Consider the following 20,427-nt stretch of genomic DNA (forward strand, 5'->3'; position numbering starts at 1 on the left):
GGACAGGCCACGTGCAGGCTCAGCAGGAAGGTGGCCCCCGCAGACTCAGGCGGAGGCCTCGGGCGTGCGTGGGAAGGCGGCCCCCGCAGACTCAGGCGGAGGCCTCGGGCGTGCGTGGGAAGGTGGCCCCCCGAAGACTCAGGCGGAGGCCTCGGGCGTGCGTGGGAAGGTGGCCCCCGCAGGCTAAGGAGCGGGCCTCGGGCATGCGTGGGAAGGCGGTCCCCCGCAGACTCAGGCGGAGGCCTCGGGCGTGCGTGGGAAGGCGGCCCCCGCAGACTCAGGCGGAGGCCTCCGGCGTGCGTGGGAAGGCGGCCCCCGCAGACTCAGGCGGAGGCCTCGGGCGGGCGTGGGAAGGCGGCCCCCCGCAGGCTAAGCAGGAGGCCTCGGGCGTGCGTGGGAAGGTGGCCCCCCGCAGACTCAGGCGGAGGCCTCGGGCGTGCGTGGGAAGGCGGCCCCCCGCAGACTCAGGCGGAGGCCTCGGGCATGCGTGGGAAGGTGGCCCCCACAGACTCAGGAGCGGGCCTCGGGCGTGCGTGGGAAGGTGGCCCCCGCAGGCTAAGGAGCGGGCCTCCAGCGTGCGGGCTAAGTCGCTCCAGTCGTGTCTGACGCTGCCTCCCCATGGACTCCAGCCCGCCAGGCTCCTCTGTCCATGGGGACTCTCCAGGCAAGAAGACTGGAGTGGGTTGCCATGCCCTCCTCCAGGGAATCTTCCCCTCGCAGGGATCGAAACTGGGTCTCCTGCTTTGCAGGCTCTTTTTTTTTTTTTTTTTTTTTTACCATCTGAGCCGCTAGGCCTCAGGGGAAACCAGATGTACCAACGCCTTGATCCCAGACTTCCAGCCTCCAGAACTCAGAAAAAATTCGTTTCTGTTGTTTAAGCCACCCCATCAGTGGTATTTTGGCAACCTTAGCAAACAGGGGGTAAATAATTTTCTCAGTTGAGACAGAAGATTGATGCCCAAGCAAGTCAGCTTCTGGTGCAGAATATTTCCAGTTCAGCCAGTCCATGTCCTCAAAGTGTGTGCAACTCCCAGCTCCTAGTTTACCCCGAGAAGACAGACCTTCCACCTCCCCAAATTCATATCCTACCGTTGAGATGTTTGGTGGCTGATAGCACTGCTCTGACTAGACATGGGCCCAAGTAAATGGTTTGTTATTGACTATTATTCATCAGGAAAAAAGAAAAAAAAAAGGTTTTTACATAAATGATTGTGTTCAACATGTTATTAAAAGTCAGAAAAATGGCACCCTGAATGGAAAGTAAAAAAAGAAAAAAATGAGGGAATCGTAGTGTGACATCACTTTATTTTATTTTTATTTTTTCATATTTATTTATTTGGCCATGCCAGGTCTTAGTTGCAGCACAAGAGGTCTTTAGTCTTCATTGCAGGTGCAGGATGTTTCGATCCCTGACCAGGGATAGGACCGGGGGCCCCTGCGTTGGGAGCACAGAGTCTTAACCACTGGACATCAGGGGAAGTCCCAAGACATCACTTTATACCACTATGATAGCTGTAATTTTTTAATGGAAAATAAAAGTGTTGGTGATGAGGATATGAAGACACTGCGCCCTCACATTTTTCTGGGGGGAATGTAAAACAATGCAGCCGTTGTGGGAAACACTGTGGCTGTTCCTTAAAAAGTTGAACATAGAATTTCCATACGGCTCAGCAATTCCACTCCTCAAAAATACTCAAAACAATCGAAGAAAGAGACTCAATCAAATACTGGCATACGAAGGTTCATAGAGGCATTATTCACAGTAGCCTAAATGTCCAAAAGACCCTATTGTCCCTCCACTGTTGACTGGATAAACAAATTGTGGTATACCCATACAATGGAATATAATTTACCCATAAAAGGGAATGAAGTACTGATACATGTTACAGTGTGGATGAAACTTCAAGGTATACCCAGTGAAAGAAGCTAGACGTGAAAGCTTATGTGTGACATGATTCCATTTATGTGCAGCGTCCAGGGTAGGTTAATCCGCATAGAAAGAAAGCAGAGTGATGGTTTTCAGGGGCCGGAGGGCATGGGGGATGGGGAGCAACTGCTTAACGGGTACAAGGTTTTCCTCTGGCGTGATAAACATGTCCTGAAACTTGAAAAATCTTGATAAATGTGGTGGTTGCACAATATCACAAATGCACTGAACGCCACTGAATTGTATGCTTTAAAATTTAATATGGAGAAGGAAATGGCAACCCACTCGAGTATTCTTGCCTGGAGAATCCCAGGGACAGGGGAACCTGGCAAGCTGCAGTCCATGGGGTCCTAAATAGTCAGACACGACTGAGCTTCTAACATTTTCACTTTCACATGAATAAAGAAGAAAAAATTTAAAAAGTAAAATGTAATATTAATTTTATGTAAATGTGATCTCAGTTTTTTAAAATGCTAAACAAAAACAAAAAAAGCATGGGGAAGAAGAGAGAAGATTTACTAAGAAGCTGTTGAAGCTTAAGCTTCAGTGCGTTTAATTGTCTGGACTCTTCCACAACCTGCATGGGAACCTAGTAACGCGTTCCCAAGGCTCTCTGTTCTTTTCTTAGAGAAGGTCTGCAAACAGCTTGAGCTCCAGGCCCCATGAAGCCTGGCCCTGCCCCCAGGAGGGTCCCCATGGACCTGAGCCAGAGCTGGAGACCAGTCAGCTTCAGCTACTCCCCTCTGGGATCTCTCTGGAGGCTCGGGGAGGAGGGGAACTCAGTTCTGAGCAAAGACTGACTGACCCTTGTGGCCAGAAGGCTCTAAAAATAAACTCCAGTACCAAGGAGACATCTTTCCTTGGGAAGAATGAATTGAGCTCGGCAAGAAGCCTCATAATTCCATTTGTCCCTGGATCTCTGAATCGAGCTGTCTTTGGCAGAAGCAACTCTCTGGAGTGCAGTGCCCAGGACGTGGACTTTTCAGCACTAAATGAGGGAACACCTCAGGCAAACGAGGTGGGATGTTCGTTCACCTTCATTAAGGCGAGAGAAATCTGCACACCATGAGAGTGGAGAGGGTTGTAGCTTCCGTCCAGTCACTCCAGTGGAGAGTTATTCAGGTTTTTTTCCTTAAGATATTTTTTTTAAAATGTGGACCATTTTTACAGTCTTTATTGAATTTGTTACAACATTGCTTCTGTTTTATGTTTTGGTTTTTTGGCCCCAAGGCATGTGATGTCTGAGCTCCCCTAAACAAGGATTGAACCTGCACCCCCTTGCATTGGAAGGCGAAGTCTTAACCACCGGACAGCCAGCAAAATCCCTATTGAGGGTTTTGTAAGTGCTCAGGTGCTCTAGTAAATATTGGTGCTTCAAAACTAGTTGAAAATCTGGTATGATCCCACTTAGATGAGGTTTCTAGAGTCAAATTCATAGAAACAGAAAGGGGAATGGTAGCTACGAGGGGCTGGGGAGAGAAGAGAGGAAGGGTAATTGCTATTTAATGAGAACAGGGTTTCTGTTTTGCAAAATGAAAAAGCCTGAAGACCTACTTCACAGCAACGTGAATGTGCTTAACACAACTCAAGTGTACTCTTAAAAATGGTTATGATGGTAAAGTTTCTGTTATAGTTTTTTTTTTTTTTAACCACAATTAAAAAAAAAGAATGCCCTTTAGATGGCCTCAATTTCTTGGGGGTGGATAAATGGCAAGTAACACAGTGCTATTTACAAAGTACTTGCATATACACAACCACACTGGCTGCTCAGGATGACCTGTAAGATGGAGATGATCAAGCACATTTCAGAAACAAAGGAAGAAACAGGCTGAGATTCAGTCAGGTCCTCACCGCGCCACAACCCGTGTTGCATCTCTGACGCTCTGTGTAATTCACCAGGACAGTGCCTTCCCGGATGCAGGCTCTTTATAGCTGTCTGCTCTGACGGCCTCTGATTCTGAAGAGGTAACCTGACTTCTGTGAGACTCTCAGTCTTGGGAGGACCCCCAGATTTGGCAGCAAGCTGGTACCCCAGGGTACAGCTCCCCTGTAGCTGGTGGTGTCCTTGATTTGGTTAACAGCTTCTAAAAGCTTCTTCTCTCTCGGGTGGTCTCCGTGGCCCAGGGCCTGGCTTGGCTGTCTCTGTAGCGCCCTCCTCTCTGGCCCGGTGTGGGTGAGGACCCTGCAGAGAGAGCTCTTCCTGGCAGGAACCAGTCAGCGGTGCTGGATGGCTTCCTAGGACTCAGATGTCCCCAGCAGCAATTCCTGCCAGCAAGAGCCAGCGAGAGAAGGGAGTTCCAGGAGACTGCATTAAATAAAGATATTAACTCTGCACTGAACAGTGTGCCTATGAAGTCTGCGGGCTGGACTCCAATTTCTTCAATGTACAGCAGCGGTCTCCAGCCTCCAGGATCCAATGCCTGATGATCGAGGTGAAGTTGACGTGACAATAACAGAAACAAAGCACACAGTAAGTGTCACGCGCTTGAATCATCCCCAAAACCATCTCCCCTCTCAGCCCCTGTCCATGGAAAACTCGTCTTTCATGAAATCGGTCCCTGGTGCAGAAAAGGTTGGGAACCGCTGATTTAGAGGGCCCTTGTTCTGCGCCCTTAACTGGGGGTGTCTGGGGGCTGTTCATGTAAACTGGCTCAGACCTGAATGTCTACATGCTGGGAGAAGCAGAGGCCTCAGCCGTGGGCTCCATGTTCTGGGTCTCCCATTTCCCAGCTAGCCACCCCCCCACGCCCCCACCCTCCCCCAGGCTGAAAGGGACTCCCATCAGCACTTATTGGAGGAATCCAGGCAGACCAGGCATTCAGGATACCTTGAGAAGCAGTCCCCATCAGAACCACGAAGGGGAGGGGAGAGAGACCTTCCTCCAGGCTCATTCTCCACCCATCTGATCCTCACAGAGACCCTACACTCCAGCCTCAGTAACCATAGTAAGGCTTCTTGTATCCAAGAGTCTAAACACAGAAGCATCCAAACAATAGATTTGTTCTTCAAAGTCAATTAAAATGATCATTGGGACTTCCCTGGCGGTCCAGTGGTTCAGTTCAGTTCAGTTCAATTGCTCTGTCGTGTCCGACTCTTTGCGACCCCATGGACTGCAGCACACCAGGCCTCCCTGTCCATCACTAACTCCCAGAGTTTACTCAAACTCATGTCCATCAAGTCGGTGATGCCATCCAACCATCTCATCCTCTGTCGTTCCCTTCTCCTCCCGCCCTCAATCTTTCCCAGCATCAGGGTCTTTTCAAATGAGTGAGCTCTTTGCATTAGGTACCCAAAGTATTGGAGTTTCAGCTTCAGCATCAGTCCTTCCAATGAACACCCAGGACTGATCTCCTTTAGGATGGACTGGTTTGAGAATCCCTTGGACTGCAAGGAGATCCAGAGTCTTCTCCAACACCACAGTTCAAAAGCATCAATTCTTCAGTGCTCAGCTTTCTTCATAGTCCAACTCTCACATCCATACCTGACTACTGGAAAAACCATAGCCTTGACTAGACAGACCTTTGTTGGCAAAGTAATCTCTCTGCTTTTTAATATGCTGTCTAGGTTGGTCATTACTTTTCTTCCAAGGAGTAAGCAAGCGTCTTTTAATTTCATGGCTGCAGTCACCATCTGCAGTGATTTTGGTTAGGACATTGCATTTCCACTGCAGGGGGCACGAATTCTATCCCTGGTCTAGGAACTGCAGGCTGCATGGTGCGACCAAAAATAAATTAATAAATAAAAAAGAATAATAATGTTCTATTGAGAAAAAAGGAAAAATCATTGTCTTAGTCAGCCTGAGATGCTGTAACAGACACCATAGACCAGGTGGCCTAACCAACAAACATCTACTGCTCACGGATCTGGAGTCTAGAAGCCTAAGATCAAGGTACCAGCAGACTGAGTGTCTGATGAGCGCCCCGCCCCCCCACCCCCGGCTGGCAGACAGCCGCCTTCTCCTGTGTCCTCACAAGGCAGAAGGAAGGATCATCTCTCCCGAGTCTCTTCTAAGGCACTAATCCCACCCAGGAGGGCTCCACTCTCCTGACCTAACCACCTTCCAAAGGCCCCACCTCCCGAGACCTTCACACTGGGGGTTAGGGTTCAACAGATGAAGCTTTGAGGAACACAAACGTTCAGTCTACAGTCATCAGCATTGAAGAAAACCAGCGAACAAGACATTTGGAAAATTTGCTACCTTGTATCCATCATGGGTCTTTCTGGAATGACCATCTGGACTGAAAATGGCAGGGCAGTGATATCAGGACAGCCCCACCTGAGCCACGGTGACGTCCCACGGCTGGTCACCTGTGGAGTGTGAGGCCTGTCCGTCATTTTAGGCCTGGGTGGGTGGCTCAGTGGTAAAGAACCCGCCTGCCAATGCAGGAGACACAGGAGACTCAAGTTAGATCCCTGGGTCAGGGAGATCCCCTGGAGGAGGACAGGGCAACCCATTCCAGTCTTCTTGCCCCCCGTGGCAAGAGGAGCCTGGTGAGATGCAGCACGTAGGGTCACAAAGAGCTGGACACAACTGATCACAGCAGTGTTTGAGAATGTCCATGTCATTATCTAAACATGCAGACTACACATAGCCGCAAGACCCCTGCAGGCCAGCCTGTGAGCGATGGAGCCTGGGAATTCCCTGGTGGGCCAGTGGCTAGGACTCGGCGCCTTCACTGCCATGGGCCCAGGTTCAGCCCCTGGTTGGGAAACTAAATTCCTGCAAGCCTTGCGGTGCCGCCAAAACCAAAGAGAGAGAGAGAGAGCCCAGTCGCCCTCTCAGGTGTCCAGGCCCTGCTGACCCGACGGCTGCGGCAGGGAGCCAGGCACAGCCAGCTGGACTCCCCAGCTGACCCTCAGACCCAGAAGATGCAATAAATAGCTACTTAAAGCCATGGAATTTGGGGGTTGTTTCACAGCAGAGATAACTGATATAAAATGTCTCTTCAAAAAATTTATCTAAATCACACTCATCTGTGAGCTGAAATCACAGAACAGAGTGGGTTGTGGTTACGGGGGCGCATGGGCTGAGGGCAGCCTGGGGGAGAGGCTGGTCAGAGGGACCAACCTCCAGCGATCAGATGGCGAGTGAAGACCTAAGTACAGCCCGGTGACTATAGCTAACCGTACTGTGCCATACACTTGAAAGCAGCTCGGAAAGTGAAGCTTAAATCTCACCACCACCACCACAGCAAAATGGGAACTCTGTGAGGCGAGGGAAGTGTTGACCAACCATTTTGTGGTAATCACTGCAAAATATACGTGTATCAGATCATCACATTGCGCAACCTTAAGCTTACACAGTAGTGTATGTTAATTACGGGGCTTCCCCGGTGGCGCTAGGTAAAGAATTCAGCTGCAGGAAACATGGGTTCGATCCCTGCATCGGGAAGATCCCCTGAAGGACAGCATGGCAACACACTCCAGTATTCTTGTCTGGAGGATCCCATGGACAGAGGAGCCTGGTGGGCTACAGTCCGTGGGGTCACAAAGAGTCGGACACGACTGAGCGACTAAGCCCAGCACACACATGTTAATTATATTCCAAAGGAGAGGGAGGAAAACTCATTCTGCTCTTTTTTGAGACTGTGTTTATAAACATACAAATTCCTAACTGGGATACATAAATTCCAAAAATACTTTTGATTTGGAATAAGGCTGAACCAGATATGGTATGTAAATAATCTCCAAATTCCAGCTTCTGTAACAGCGTTTTTCGCATGGTATTGTCACGTCTTGTTTTCTCTTTAAAATTTGTTTTAGTTAGGGAAAATATACCACACGTACCAAACTACAAAGGCTATTATATTGAACCCCATGTAGCCGTCATCAGTCTCAAAAATTAACTCACAGCAGTTGTGTTTTCACTATACCTTCCACCAACGTCCCCCTTCTGCAGGATTACTTTAGAGCAAAGCCCAGATATCACATCATTCCATCTGCAAATATTTGAGCATGTACCTCTTAAAGATAAGGATAATTTTTATAACCACCCGGTAACATCTTTCTGACCCCCTCAGCTTATGAGCTTTATGAAAGCCAGAATTTACCCTCTTCCTTGTTGTCTGCCCAGAGGCCCTAGCTCCACGAGCGTGTGACCTGTGCACGGGGTCCCAGCGCCCAGAGGGTCCCATGATTGGTTTAAGGCTCTGCAGTTGCCATCTTGACATTCTTAATCCCCTTTGAACAAGGTTCTGCATTTTCATCTTGCTCTGTGGCCCCCAGATTACATAGCCACTCCTGGCTATTAGCTTAACCAAGCAGTAAACATTCAGTGACAGAAGAAGGGCAGAGTGTTGGGTTCTGCAAGCGCTATAGCACGTTCACAGTCTTCACCCTGGGCAGAAACTTCTTCAGCATTCCCCCCTCAGCGGATGGCACCGTTGTCCTTCCAACCTGGAAATCTAAAACTTAGAGATCATCTTTGCCTCCTGTTCCTCCCCCAGTTTCCCATCCCTTCACTGTGCAAGCTTTCGCCAGATCTTAACAATGGCAACTCGAGAAATTCTACGTAGGATGAGAAGGTAAGGGAAAGCTAGTTTTGAGTTTTCTTTGCATGGGAAGCATTAAAGGAGTTCAGGTTCATATTTATTTGGGTGCCTTACAGAGACCAGACCAGGTTTGGCCCTGATCTACCCTCCAGCTCTATCAAGCACAAGGAAAACAACTTCCGATCCTCAGCTGTGTTGCTTTCTGCTCCATTAATAAGCCGTGTTTCTTCCTGCCGCCATGCCTTTGCACTAACTGTTCCCTCTTCTGGAAAGCCTTTCCTAAACCCCCAGCTTTCTCACCTATTGAACTCACAGAATGTCTCAGCTCAGTCATAATTTGTCAGAGAAGTCTTCCCTCAACCCTCTGGCTCAGGCAAGCCTGTTAACACTTATCACAGTCATAACATCATAGTTATTTTGCATTTAATTGTTTGTTTCCCCCACGATGGTTCAATGCCCTTTTCTATCTCCTTTCCTGCCATCGTTCCCTGACACTGGCCTCAGGGCCTACGTGGGGTACAGCAGTGCTCAGCCATATTTGTGGCAAGAATCTGAAGATACACCCAGTCTAAAGGATATTTAAAAGGAATATACTGGGAGGCAAAATTTAACAAAATATTTATGATAAGCACAGATAGGTATCAGCACAAGTAAAGAGACATATCTTTAAGGGTATGTGTTATTTGAAAAGCTAGAGATAACCTAAAATTCTACAAACCTGTGAATGGCTAAATAAACTCTTCTATATTTCTGCTATGGATACACCACACTCTTTTTTTTTTTTTTTTAACACCACACTCTTGACAGAGCACAGAGAGAGGTCACTGACAGATTTAAAATAGAAAAGCAAATTGTGGAGCAGCGTGTAATGTGGTTCCACAAGAGTGCACGATATTCCATTGTATATATGTACCACTTCTTCTTTAACCATTCGTACGTAGAGGACGAACAGTGGACACTTCGGGGGAAGGAGAAGAAAGGACGAACTGAGAAAGCAGCATCGACATACACACGACCACGTGTAAAGCAGACAGCCAGTGGGAAGCCTGGGAGCTCGGCTGGTGCGCTGTGATGGCCCAGAAGGGTGGGGTGGGAGGAGAGAGGGAGGCGTGAGAAGGAGGGGATATGCTTATAATTATGACTAATTTGCGCCGCTGTACCGCAGAAACCAACAAAACAGTGTAAAGCAACTATCCTCCAATTAAAAAATTAAAAATTAAATAAAAAGTAAGATGATAAAAAAGAAAAAGTATGTGTGATGGTTAGGTGTGTGTCCACTCCTGTACTTACACTTGATTTGCATAGAAGTTACCTGAGAGATGATTCAAGAAACAGTGGTTATCTCTGGGTGTAGTAGGAAGGATATTTGTACCCTTCTTTAATATACGTGCACTTGACTTTCACTATAGTTTGCTTACTGTTTGTGAGCTGGAATTTCAGGCATCCACATATGGAGATTCTTTTCGAATAGAGACTGTTTCTCTGCCTGGAAAAGGCCTGCTTGTTGCGTTTGCCACAAGGAAACACCCTCATTTATCAAAAGCGTCCGCAGGATCCAGTGTGAGGCCAATAGCTGTGTACCCAATAACATGAAGGAAACACCGATGTTTCTGAATCCTTTGTCTTGTTGAAGACTTCAGGGACGTTCCGAGATTCCATCTCCTTTCATTAAAAAGCAAACTGAAAAAAAAAAAAAGCAAAAAAAAAAAAAAAGCAAACTGGCAGTAAGTTTTCCAAGTTTTATTCATTCTCAAAGTAAGCATGGCCTTTGTCTCAAATACCCTACATTTAGAAGGGGCAAGAATGACGCAGTGAACCGGCTTCAGGTTATAAAACATTCTAATGAGAAGTGAAGGGAAAGTCAAAGTCACTCAGTCACGACTCTTTGTGACTTCTTGGACTACAGCCTGCCAGGCTCCTCTGTCCATGGAATTCTCCAGACCAGAATACTAAAGTTGGGTAGCCGTTCCCTTCTCCAGGGTATCTTCTCAACTCAAGGATCTAACCTAGGTCTCCAGCACTGCAGGCAGATTCTTAACTGTCTGAGCCGCCAGGGAAGCCCAAGAATACTGGAGTGGGTGCCTCTCCCTTCTCCAGGGGATCTTTCTGATCCAGGAATCGAACTGGGGTCTCCTGCTTTGCAGGTGGATTCTTTACCAGCTGAGCTACCAGAGAAGCCCAAAATATTCTAATAGACTGTGTTAAAGCATTACTTTTCTAAACCCCAGTCACATTGCTAGATTCAATATCATTTAATTCATGTTTATTGAAAGTCAAAGTACCTATTACCTTACAAAGCACATGGGAAATCAGCATAGTAGCACTGGAGTTAAACCAACACAATGTGAATTTACAGTATGATCCCTGTAAATTGATAACTCAAAATGGGAATAGCATCTCATAGACTTATTTTGAGTAATATATATATTTGTACAATAGGGAAATGCAGATCAAAACCACAATGAGATACCACTTCACACCTAATAGAATGACTATTATTAAAGAAAAACAAAACAGAAAATAACAAGTGTTGATAAGGATGTGGAGAAGCGGCATCCTTGTGCACTGCTGGTGGAAATAGGAAAAGGAAACTGGAAAAAAGTACGGAAGTTCCTCAAAGAGTTAAACATAAAACTGCCTTGTGACCCAGCAATCCCACAGTTAGGTATATACCCAAAGTAATTGAAATCAGGAACTCAAACTGATACTGTATACCTATACTCATAACAGCATTATTTACGGTAGACAAAAGGTGGTGGAAACAACTCATCTGTCCATCAACAGCTGAATGGATGAATAAAATGTGATTATATATATATATATATACACATCATTCTGACTTTAAAAGAAATGACATTCAGGGACTTCGCCGGCTATCCAGTGGTTAAGACTCCAAGCTTCCAATGCAAGGGGTATGGGGTGTGATCCCTGGTAGAGAAATGACGATCCCATATGCCGTGCAGTGTAGCCAAAAAACAAAATAAAATAAATGACATTCTGATCAAAGCTGCAATATGGAGGAACCTAGAAAACATTATGCTAAGTGAGATAGTCACGGAGTCCAAGCTCGCTCTGCTCACTACACGACAGACCAATGAATCCCAGAGACGAAGTGTTGAGGCAAGGAAGAGACATTAATCAGGGAGCCAGCAGACCAAGAAGATGGCAGGCTGGCACCTCAAAATAGCCACCTTATTGGGGGCTGAATGCCAGGTTCTTTTATAGATTGGAGAGAAAGAGGCAGTGAGGAACTAAAATCAAAAGGGAATAGAGAGGGAGAAGCAGTGAGGAAGTCAAGTGTAAGGGTTTTCAGTCTGGTGAGACATCTCCAAGGGAAAGGCCAACCTTCAGAAGGGGGGTGTTTATCTCTTCCATTCATAGGTAGGCAGGGACAAGCTACCTCTCCTCCAGCTGAACAAAGGCACTTTAGTTTACAATCAGACAGAGGGGCAGGGTCCTCCAGGCAAGCCATTGAGAATGATTATAATAATAAAAGCAAGTCAAAGAAACAGTTTCCAACATGGAGTCAGAATAGGTTTCCTCCCTCCAACAAAATAAGCCACAAACCGGAGGACAATACAATGGATATCGTATGATTCCATGTACATAAGGTGCCTAGAATAGGCAAATTCATAGAGACAGAAAATAGAAGCTACCAGGGGCTGGGGGTGGGGGCAGTGGGGATGGGCAGTTATGATATAACGGGTACAGACTTTTGGTCTGGGTTGGTGATTGACTGCCCATTTCTAGAGCTAAAAACAACTCATCCGTGAGTGTACCCTTGCAATATAACCAACCATCCCAGAGCCTATACCCCAACTACCTCTTTGACTGGGTTCTCTGGCTCTGGTTCACTGTGGACTTGCCCCAACCAGCTCAGGGCAGGTAGCAGACAACCAAGGACACCCTCAACACCCCCGAACCTGTTGACTTATTCAACCCAGCCCGTCTCACGCCTATTGGCCCTGCCTTGCTTATTCTTTCCCAGAGAAACCACCGTGACGACTCCAGCCCCCACTCTCCACCGCTGTGTTCTGACCCTCCACGATCTTCTTGCCTGTTCCCACAAACTTGGTGTGGTGTTGCCCCACCTCGTGGGTAAACAGTAAAAAAAACTCATCTTTTCAAAGACAGTTGTTTCCTGATCTATTGGCCTTTACTAATGCGAATACTTATTAATGCTATATTTTAAAACAATGGAAACACTGATTTAAAAAAAAGATTTAAATGGCAAGAACAATGATGTCTGTTGTAACATCTGTGAATCAGGACTGAACCATGCTGCTCTTTTCATTGGCTTTTTACATTCATCCTATATGAATGTCAGGCTTCCTCAGTGGCTCAGTGGTAAAGAGTCCACCTACAATACAGGAGACTCAATGCAGGACACTTGAGTTCGATCTCTGGATTGGGAAGATCCCCTGGAGAAGGAAATGGCAACCCACTCCAGTATTCTTGCCTGGAGAATTCCACGGACAGACAGGCCCGGCGGGCTACAGTCCATGGGGTCGCAGAGAGTCAGACACGTCTGAATACACTGACTGGGATAGGAATGTCATCGGTTTCTTTCTTCTGTGAGAAGGAACCTGAGGTCCAGAGAAGGCAGTTGCCCAACGTTACCAGCCAGTGGCTTAGATGGAAAGTGAATTTGAGTTTTTAACTCGGAGAAGGTAAGATTAGGGCAACAGGAGAAGTAGAAACTCCTACAACAGAGAAGATTGAGACTGTGATGTCACAGAGGCTAAGAAGAGAGATTCAGTGATATCAATAATCAAGTAGTATCAATAATTTTCCTTGCTTAGGACGTAAAGAACCAGTTTTTGTTAGTGCCTACTGGTGATGGTTAAAAATTGAATAACGATTTTTGTCTTGCTATTAACATTAGGTATGTGTTTTACTCGGGATCTGAAAAGAGAAGGATTTTGTCCAGTCACAAATCAGCCTTGGTAGAGGAGAAGGGTTGAGCCTCACAGTGGATACCACCGCAAGTTAATAAAACACCTGCTAGGACGGGGTTAACAGACCTGTACGTAGCTGCAGTATCTCACGACCAAGGTCATTCCCATCAGTTTGTACCAGGTGACATACAAACTGGGTGCTACCTTTGAAGTTTTCAGATCAATTGTTTCCATGGGCAACAGTGCAGGCTTAGATCTGATTGTTAATGGGGCTTCCTAAAGGTCAGCTCAAAATAGAAGAAACCTAAGGCATTTTGTTTCTGGGGTATTACTGAATTCCTTGACTGACTAAATTCTGTTTTCAGCAATATGACTCACGATACCACTAGGATCTTCAAGCCCTATTCAAGCTCCACTGGGTGGAACAGCCGTGGCAAGTCTTCACCATACACTCTTGGAATCACGTGTTTCGGGGTGTCTTTTTACTGACCAGCTAATACAGAAGTTCAGAGGAAGCAACTAACGTGAGAGTCACAGAAATGGACATATACCTGACGATACTAGTAGCATCTGACACCAGGTAACATAGCCAGTGATAGGTGTGACACACGCCCTTAATGTACCTCTCAGCATCCAACCTTCCCTTTTTGCTAATGAGCCAAATGATGGGCGGAGGAAGCCTGACAGTGTACCCGCCTAATTAATCGCTTTCCCAACTCTTTTGTGGGTACGGTTGGACTTGTTAACGCAGTTCAGAGCAGTGACAGGTAAGGAGAAATCTGTTGGGAGGTTTCTGGGAAAGCTTTTCCTTTTCTGATGAAAGAAAGGCAGTAAATCCAGAGCTTCTCCCTCTGATGGTGACCCAATATCCATTCTCCTGGGGATATACATTTATGCTGTCTAGGTTTTGACTGTTAATAAACAAAGCTGTTATGAACATTATTGGGAAAATCTTTGTAAATAAATGTTTCCCTTTCCCTTGGGGAGATAATTAGGAGCAGAATTGTTGGGTCACAGATTAGGTTTATGATTCATTTCTTCAGTAATGTACGAGCATTCCAGTTGCTCCAGATCCTCACCGGTATTTAAGCTTGTAAGCCTTTTAAGATTTAGCCATCTGGAAGGCAATGGTGTCTTATTGTGATTTAAATTTGCATTTCCCTGATGAGTCATGGTGATGAGCACTTTTTCATGAGTTTATTGGCCATTTGGTATCTTTTTTGTTGTTGTTGTGAAGATGGCAAAAACCACAAGATGGGAATAGCCAGAATTCTGTCGTCAGTGCTTAGAGAACCATCTGACCAGCACAGGCTGCAATGAGAGTGAGAAATAAACTTCAGTTTTGCTAATCTACTGCAATTCTGTTTCATATGTTTTGAAAGTTGAATTGTATATTAACATAAATTATACCTCAATAAACCTAATTAAAAAAAATAAAAAGAATGGTGGAGGAGAGGTGCATCCCGAGAAGACAGGAATGCTCAGCCAACCTGGAACTCCAAGCGTGGCTCCCGGGCTTCTGGGTCCTGACCTGTGGGGATTTACTCCTTCGCCCCACTTTTATTAACTAAATGGTGATTCTTGCTAGAATGTTTGACGTGCCAGAATGAATTCAGGTTTGCGAGGAGAAACTGAACTACAGACATGCAGATGTGCCGGAATGACGTAAAACCGTCAAGAACCCCAGCTCTCCTCTGTCAAACCAGGAGACTCGGTCTCAGACCTCAGAGCCCCGCAGGGCACACTGCCCAGGAGGGCTGATTCTAGACTTGACCTGGCTGCCAGCAGAACTCAGTTGAGATCTTCGGGAAGTGGGCTAGGCAGAAGTATCTCAACCCTTCTGAACTGTCCTCAGCTGAACTTTCCTCCACTCCCCAAGGTCTGCTAAGCTCTATTTGAAGAGCTTGCAATTTAAAGAAGTGAAGGGTCTGGGAGGGGTAAGTTAGGAGTGTGGGATTAACAAATATACACTAAACAGATACACACAAAGTAATCAACAACGATTTACTGAGTAGCACAGGGAAGTATATTCAATATCCTTTAATAACCTATAATGGAAAAGAATGAAAAAAAGAGAAAAAATGTACACATGGAACGGAGGTACTGTGTTGTACACCTGAAACTCACACAATATCATAAATCAACTGAAATCCAATAAAAAATACTGCTTAAGGACGTGGAGAGGCAGCAAACACATGCAGCTGAAAAGGAAAAACATTTTCTCCAGGGCTAAGCCAAGTCCTGGGGTTAGAACTTGTTAGTGGAGCCCACCTGCTAGCCTTTTAAATAGATAAAAGACTTTTCAGTCTGCCACCATGACAAACTACTCCATCCCCCTCCACCATTCTCCCTCATCCCGCTCTCCGCCTCACCCCCAAAACCCTACCATTAAATAGGCCCTTTTCAGACGGGAATTCAATTCAAGCACAGTCATTAGGAAAACCCTGCCCTGTCTCTGTGGTTACTGACAACTCCCTTTGTGTAAATCTCATTAAATCAAACCAGGGACTCCCAGTTTTTTATGGCAAATCCTAGGAAGAGAAAGGGATGTTGATTTTAGAAATAATGTTGCAAATCTCAGGTGTGAGACCTCTTCGGATTGGAAAGTAATATTATTTATCTCCCTGAAACCACTAATAAATCATCCATGAAAAACTGATAATGGTTTTTGTCGCCAAGCGTCCTTTTTCTACTGTGGTAGAGTTCTTTGTGTTTCTCTTTTCCAGAACAGAAGGCTTTCTTTGACAAGCTATCTTATTTTCATGTCTTTATGAAGACAAATGAAATTACTAAAAGTATTGAAGACTATTTTCAATCCATTTTTATCCCATACATTTTTGGTACTTAGGAGCAATTTGCTTCTCATTTGAAAAGAAAAATGTTTCTTATTCAAAGCATAAGCAACAGTGGGTGTTCCTTATACTCTAAAAGGCTTGAAATGTAAAATGGTTCTCATATAAAACTGGAGACAACAGAAAGACTGCCCTATGACAGAGCAGTATACAATATAAAATACTTACACATTTAACAACTTCTGCGCCAAGAGGTTGTGTTACCTGCTATTATCCTCCCCCCCCCACCTTTAATTTTGTTATTTCTGTTTTAAAATTTCCAAAGTCCTTAACTATAAAAACAGTCCTCTTCTCTCATGTCTTTTTCTGTCAAAGGATATATATAGCTTGAAGTCACTCAGTCTTTGAGACCCCGTGGACTGTAGCCCACCAGGCTTCTCTGTCCATGGGATTCTCCAGGCAAGAATACTGGAGTGGATTGCCATTTCCTTCTCCAGGGGATCTTCCTGACCCAGGGATCGAACCCAAGTCTCCCTCATTGCAAGCAGACGCTTTAACCTCTGAGCCACCAGGGAAGCCCATATATAGCTTAGACATTTCCTTACCATCAAATGCACAAATAGTCCATACTGGGCCCTGTTCTGGGTACTACCCGAAAAATGCTGTGATGAGACCCACCCTGTGGGCTTTTGTTTGGATATGCCTCTCTCTGCTGAATGGAGGCTCTCCCCTGCCACTGCGCCAAGTCCTAGTGACAAGCTCCTTGGGGGCTTCACTGAAAGGATTAGCTTCCACCCACTCCTCAGTCTTAAAGACATCTTTCTCATGCTCCGCCTTGCTTGAATTCAGGGCAGATTTCCTGACTTTGACCCTGGTTGCTGCAATCAATGACAGATGGTCAAGATAGGAAAGAGACTGATAACCGGGATGAGGATGAAAGTTCACGAGGAGCACTCTCCAGGCACAGAGCTGGGACACAGGGTCTGAAGGCCACACTCAGCCCTCAGCCGCATCCTTTCACCTCCAGGCACCCCGGGTGCTGCCCGCCCGCCTCCCACCCCAAGGTGGTGCTAGTTTTTCCCCTTGTACTTCTGCGCGCCTATGTCATCCGCCCAGTTACTGCATAGCGTTGTTTCCTTTGTCTTTTATCCTGCACCCGACTGTAGGTCTTCTTCTTCTTAGTGGTCCTCCAGCCCCGACCCACCGCTCTGCCCAGGATGTGCTTTCATAAACGTGACCAGAATCTCTTCTTTTCCATGACAGGTAGTATCAACGGAACATCCATACCTGAGAACTAGAGCTGTTGGAACTCAAGTCAGACATCCTCTATAGCAAGAGGATAACCTGGTAGAATAATCTTCCAGACAGAGATAAATAAAGAGAGATCTCAATCAGAACTAGGAATATCTTTACCTTGAAGGAGAGAGGAAAGACCTAGGAAGGCCTTCTGGGGCTTAAGAGTGGAGGAAGGAATGTTAGACAAAAGGAGGGGGAGGGGAGGGCAGCGGGAAGAGGATTAGGCAGGCACACCCTCTGGAGAGATTACACCCTGATTAGCACGACCAGATGAATATTTATGAGGGCGGCGCTGATTGTATTACGAGGGGATCATTTGAATAATCATGAATATGTTTCCATGCATTTGGACCTAATGGGACGGTTTTCAGTCTTTAATGAGGCATTGGCGCGTGTTTGCAGAGGGGGCGGGGGTGGGGAGGGGAGGGGGGCCGGAGAGAGGGGGATGAACAATACAGGTCACGAGGCTTCTGCACGTGTATTTTTTCACTGTCCCGCTCTCTTCTCCCTGCAGTCGTGTCCATGTAGACCTGGGGGAACGTCTAAGATCTGTACCGGGTGCCTGTCGGAGCAGAGGTTAAAATGGTTTTGCTGTTTTTTTTTTTCTAAACCTACTTTGAGCCTGAACCGGGCGGAGTGGAGGGGAGGAGCGTAGCTGCATCTCACGCAGATTTGTGAAACTGAGTTTGTGGGCGGTTGAGTGACTTTTCCAAGGCCACAAAGGTAGAGAAGGGCTGAGCCAAGACTTCAGATCACCTCCTGGGTCACTCCCAAGTGCACGTAAGGGTGACTCTGCCGCCCCTTCGCTGGGTAGGTGCTGGGTGTTTATTGGTATTGTCCTGCCATAATGGTTAATAGATTGGCCCCTTTCATAAGCAAAACATAACCGTTGGAATGTTAAACGGTTTGTTTTGTTAACTGGGTTGAGGAAAGCACCCATTTCTTTTACCTTTCCGACCCCAGCAGGATGCCCATAAATGACAGCGATTGTTTGGAAAGAAGAGCTCGCAGGAGGGCAGATGGCTGGAGGCAGGAAAGGCTTAGCGGGATGGAAGCGTGCGTTTGTCCCTGAGTTGTCGGATGGGCAGGGAGGAGCTGGGGGCGAGGAGGAGGGCTGCGACCACGTGGAGAAGGTTCCACCCAACCGAGATGGGCTCACCTCTCGGAAAGACACATGGAACCGGCCCCGTATAAAGCAGGGGCATCAACCAGATTGCCTACTCGGTTATTTTCTACCGAGAGAAACCGAGCCCTCCCTCGGCCGGGCGTGCTCCTGCGGGCGGTAAGTGCGAGCGAGACGCAAGGGCTCTGGAGCTGAGCGAGCCTGCGTCCAAATCTCAGCTCTTCGGCATGGCTGCATTCTGACCCTGGGCAGGCCCCTCGGCTCGGCTTTCTCGGCTGGAAGGCAGGCTGTGTGCAAGGCCCGAACGCGATGCAGACCCACACTTGGGAGCTTTATTAGCCTCTCCCTGCAGGCGGAAGCAGAACTGCACGCGGAGAGCGGGCCCGGCGGGAACCGGGGCGGGGGAGATCAGCGCGTGGTTCAGGGGTGCAGCCTCGCCTCCGCGGGCCCCTCCCGCCCCGGAAGGCTCTGGGCCGCGCGGCGTCAAAGCAACATTCCGACCCGAGCTGAGCACTCCCGGGTTCTGAGCGAACCAACCCCCTTTCTTTGATGGACACATTCTTTCTTTAGATATGCTAATAGCTAGTCTGGCGTGGGTCAGCTTTGCCTCTTAAGGGGACTTCGCCTATCTCAGGTCTTTTCTATTAGACGTTTAACTAGTTTATCTCAGAGGAGTAGTTTTAACCTTATTTCCGAGTTCTTTCAGGGGTACCCCGGCCTGGTGACCTCCTACCCTGATCTGACCCCATTCACCCCAATACCTACCGGGACCTTGGGATTTTTTTTTTTTTTTAACAGTAGAAAATACATCGCACTTTCCTAATCTATGAACTGGGTTGTTCCGTGAGTTGTTGAGAAGAATAAGTGAAGTTATCCTTGAAGAAGGATTAAATGAGAAAATCCTGAATCCCACAGCCTACTGTGTATGGTGGTGCTCTGCTAAGTCGCTCAGTCGTGTCTGACTCTCTGCAACCCCATGGACTGTAGCCCGCCAGGCTCCTCTGTCCATGCGATTCTCCAGGCAAGAATCCTGGAGTGGGTTGCTATGCCCTTCTCCAGAATATCTTCCCAACACAGGGATCGAACCCAGGTCTCGTGCATTGCAGGGAGATTCTTTTACCATCTGAGCCACCAGGGAAGCCCATGGTGGATAGTAGGCATTCAATAAATGTGTTGAATGAGTGAATGAATAACTATTACCTTTGATTATTGGGACTTCCCTGGTGGTTCGAATGGTAAAAGTCTTCCTGCAATGCAAGAGACCAGGCTTGGATCCCTGGGTGGGGAAGATCCCCTGGAGAAGAAAATGGCAACCCACTCCAGGATTCTTGCCTGGCGAATCCCATGGACAGAGGAGCCTGGCGGGCTACAGTCCATGGGGTCACAGAGAGTCAGACATGACTGAGCATAGCACAGTAGACCATGTAAGGGAGTTGGATTTTATCATAGGTGCCATGACTGTTTAGGAGACACAGGTTAACAATCTTGATAAAGGTTACTCAGGGTTTTCAAGCTTGGGCTCCTTGAGGAGTAGTGGTCAATATAAGACAGGAAGGAAGAGGGCAGGGCAAAACCCTTAAGGAAAGATACAGCCCTTGAGAAAAAACTGATTAGAACTGATTAGGCCTGTTGCAGAAAGGGGGAGCCCTTCCAGGGCCCGAAACTGGGCTCTTGTCTAACACTCGGAAATGAACTGTCCGAGGAGATATATGTGCTGACAAAGCAAGAGATCTTATTGGGAAGGGGCGCCCGGGTGGAGAGCGGGAGGGTGAGGGGACCCAGGAGGACTGCTCTGTCGCATGGCTTGCAATCTCGGGTTTTATGGTGACGCGATTAGCTTCCCGGTTGTCTTTAGCTGATCATTCTGACTCAGAGTCCTTCCTGGTGGTGCACGCCTTGT

The 20,427-nt window shown here is 47.1% G+C and overlaps 1 protein-coding gene across 1 annotated transcript in view; it reads left to right on the top strand.

Moving 5' to 3' along the window:
• The first annotated feature begins 203 nt into the window (after window positions 1-203).
• LOC122684756 (atherin-like) overlaps window positions 204-20,427 on the top strand; it is a 36,573-nt gene continuing 16,349 nt past the window's right edge. The window contains exon 1 of the mRNA XM_043889064.1: window positions 204-495. Within this exon, the coding sequence (XP_043744999.1) occupies window positions 204-495 (292 nt within the window). The remainder of the gene's footprint in view (window positions 496-20,427) is intronic.

Source organism: Cervus elaphus, chromosome 27 (genome assembly GCF_910594005.1).
Source record: "Cervus elaphus chromosome 27, mCerEla1.1, whole genome shotgun sequence".
Classification (NCBI taxonomy): Eukaryota; Metazoa; Chordata; class Mammalia; order Artiodactyla; family Cervidae; genus Cervus; species Cervus elaphus.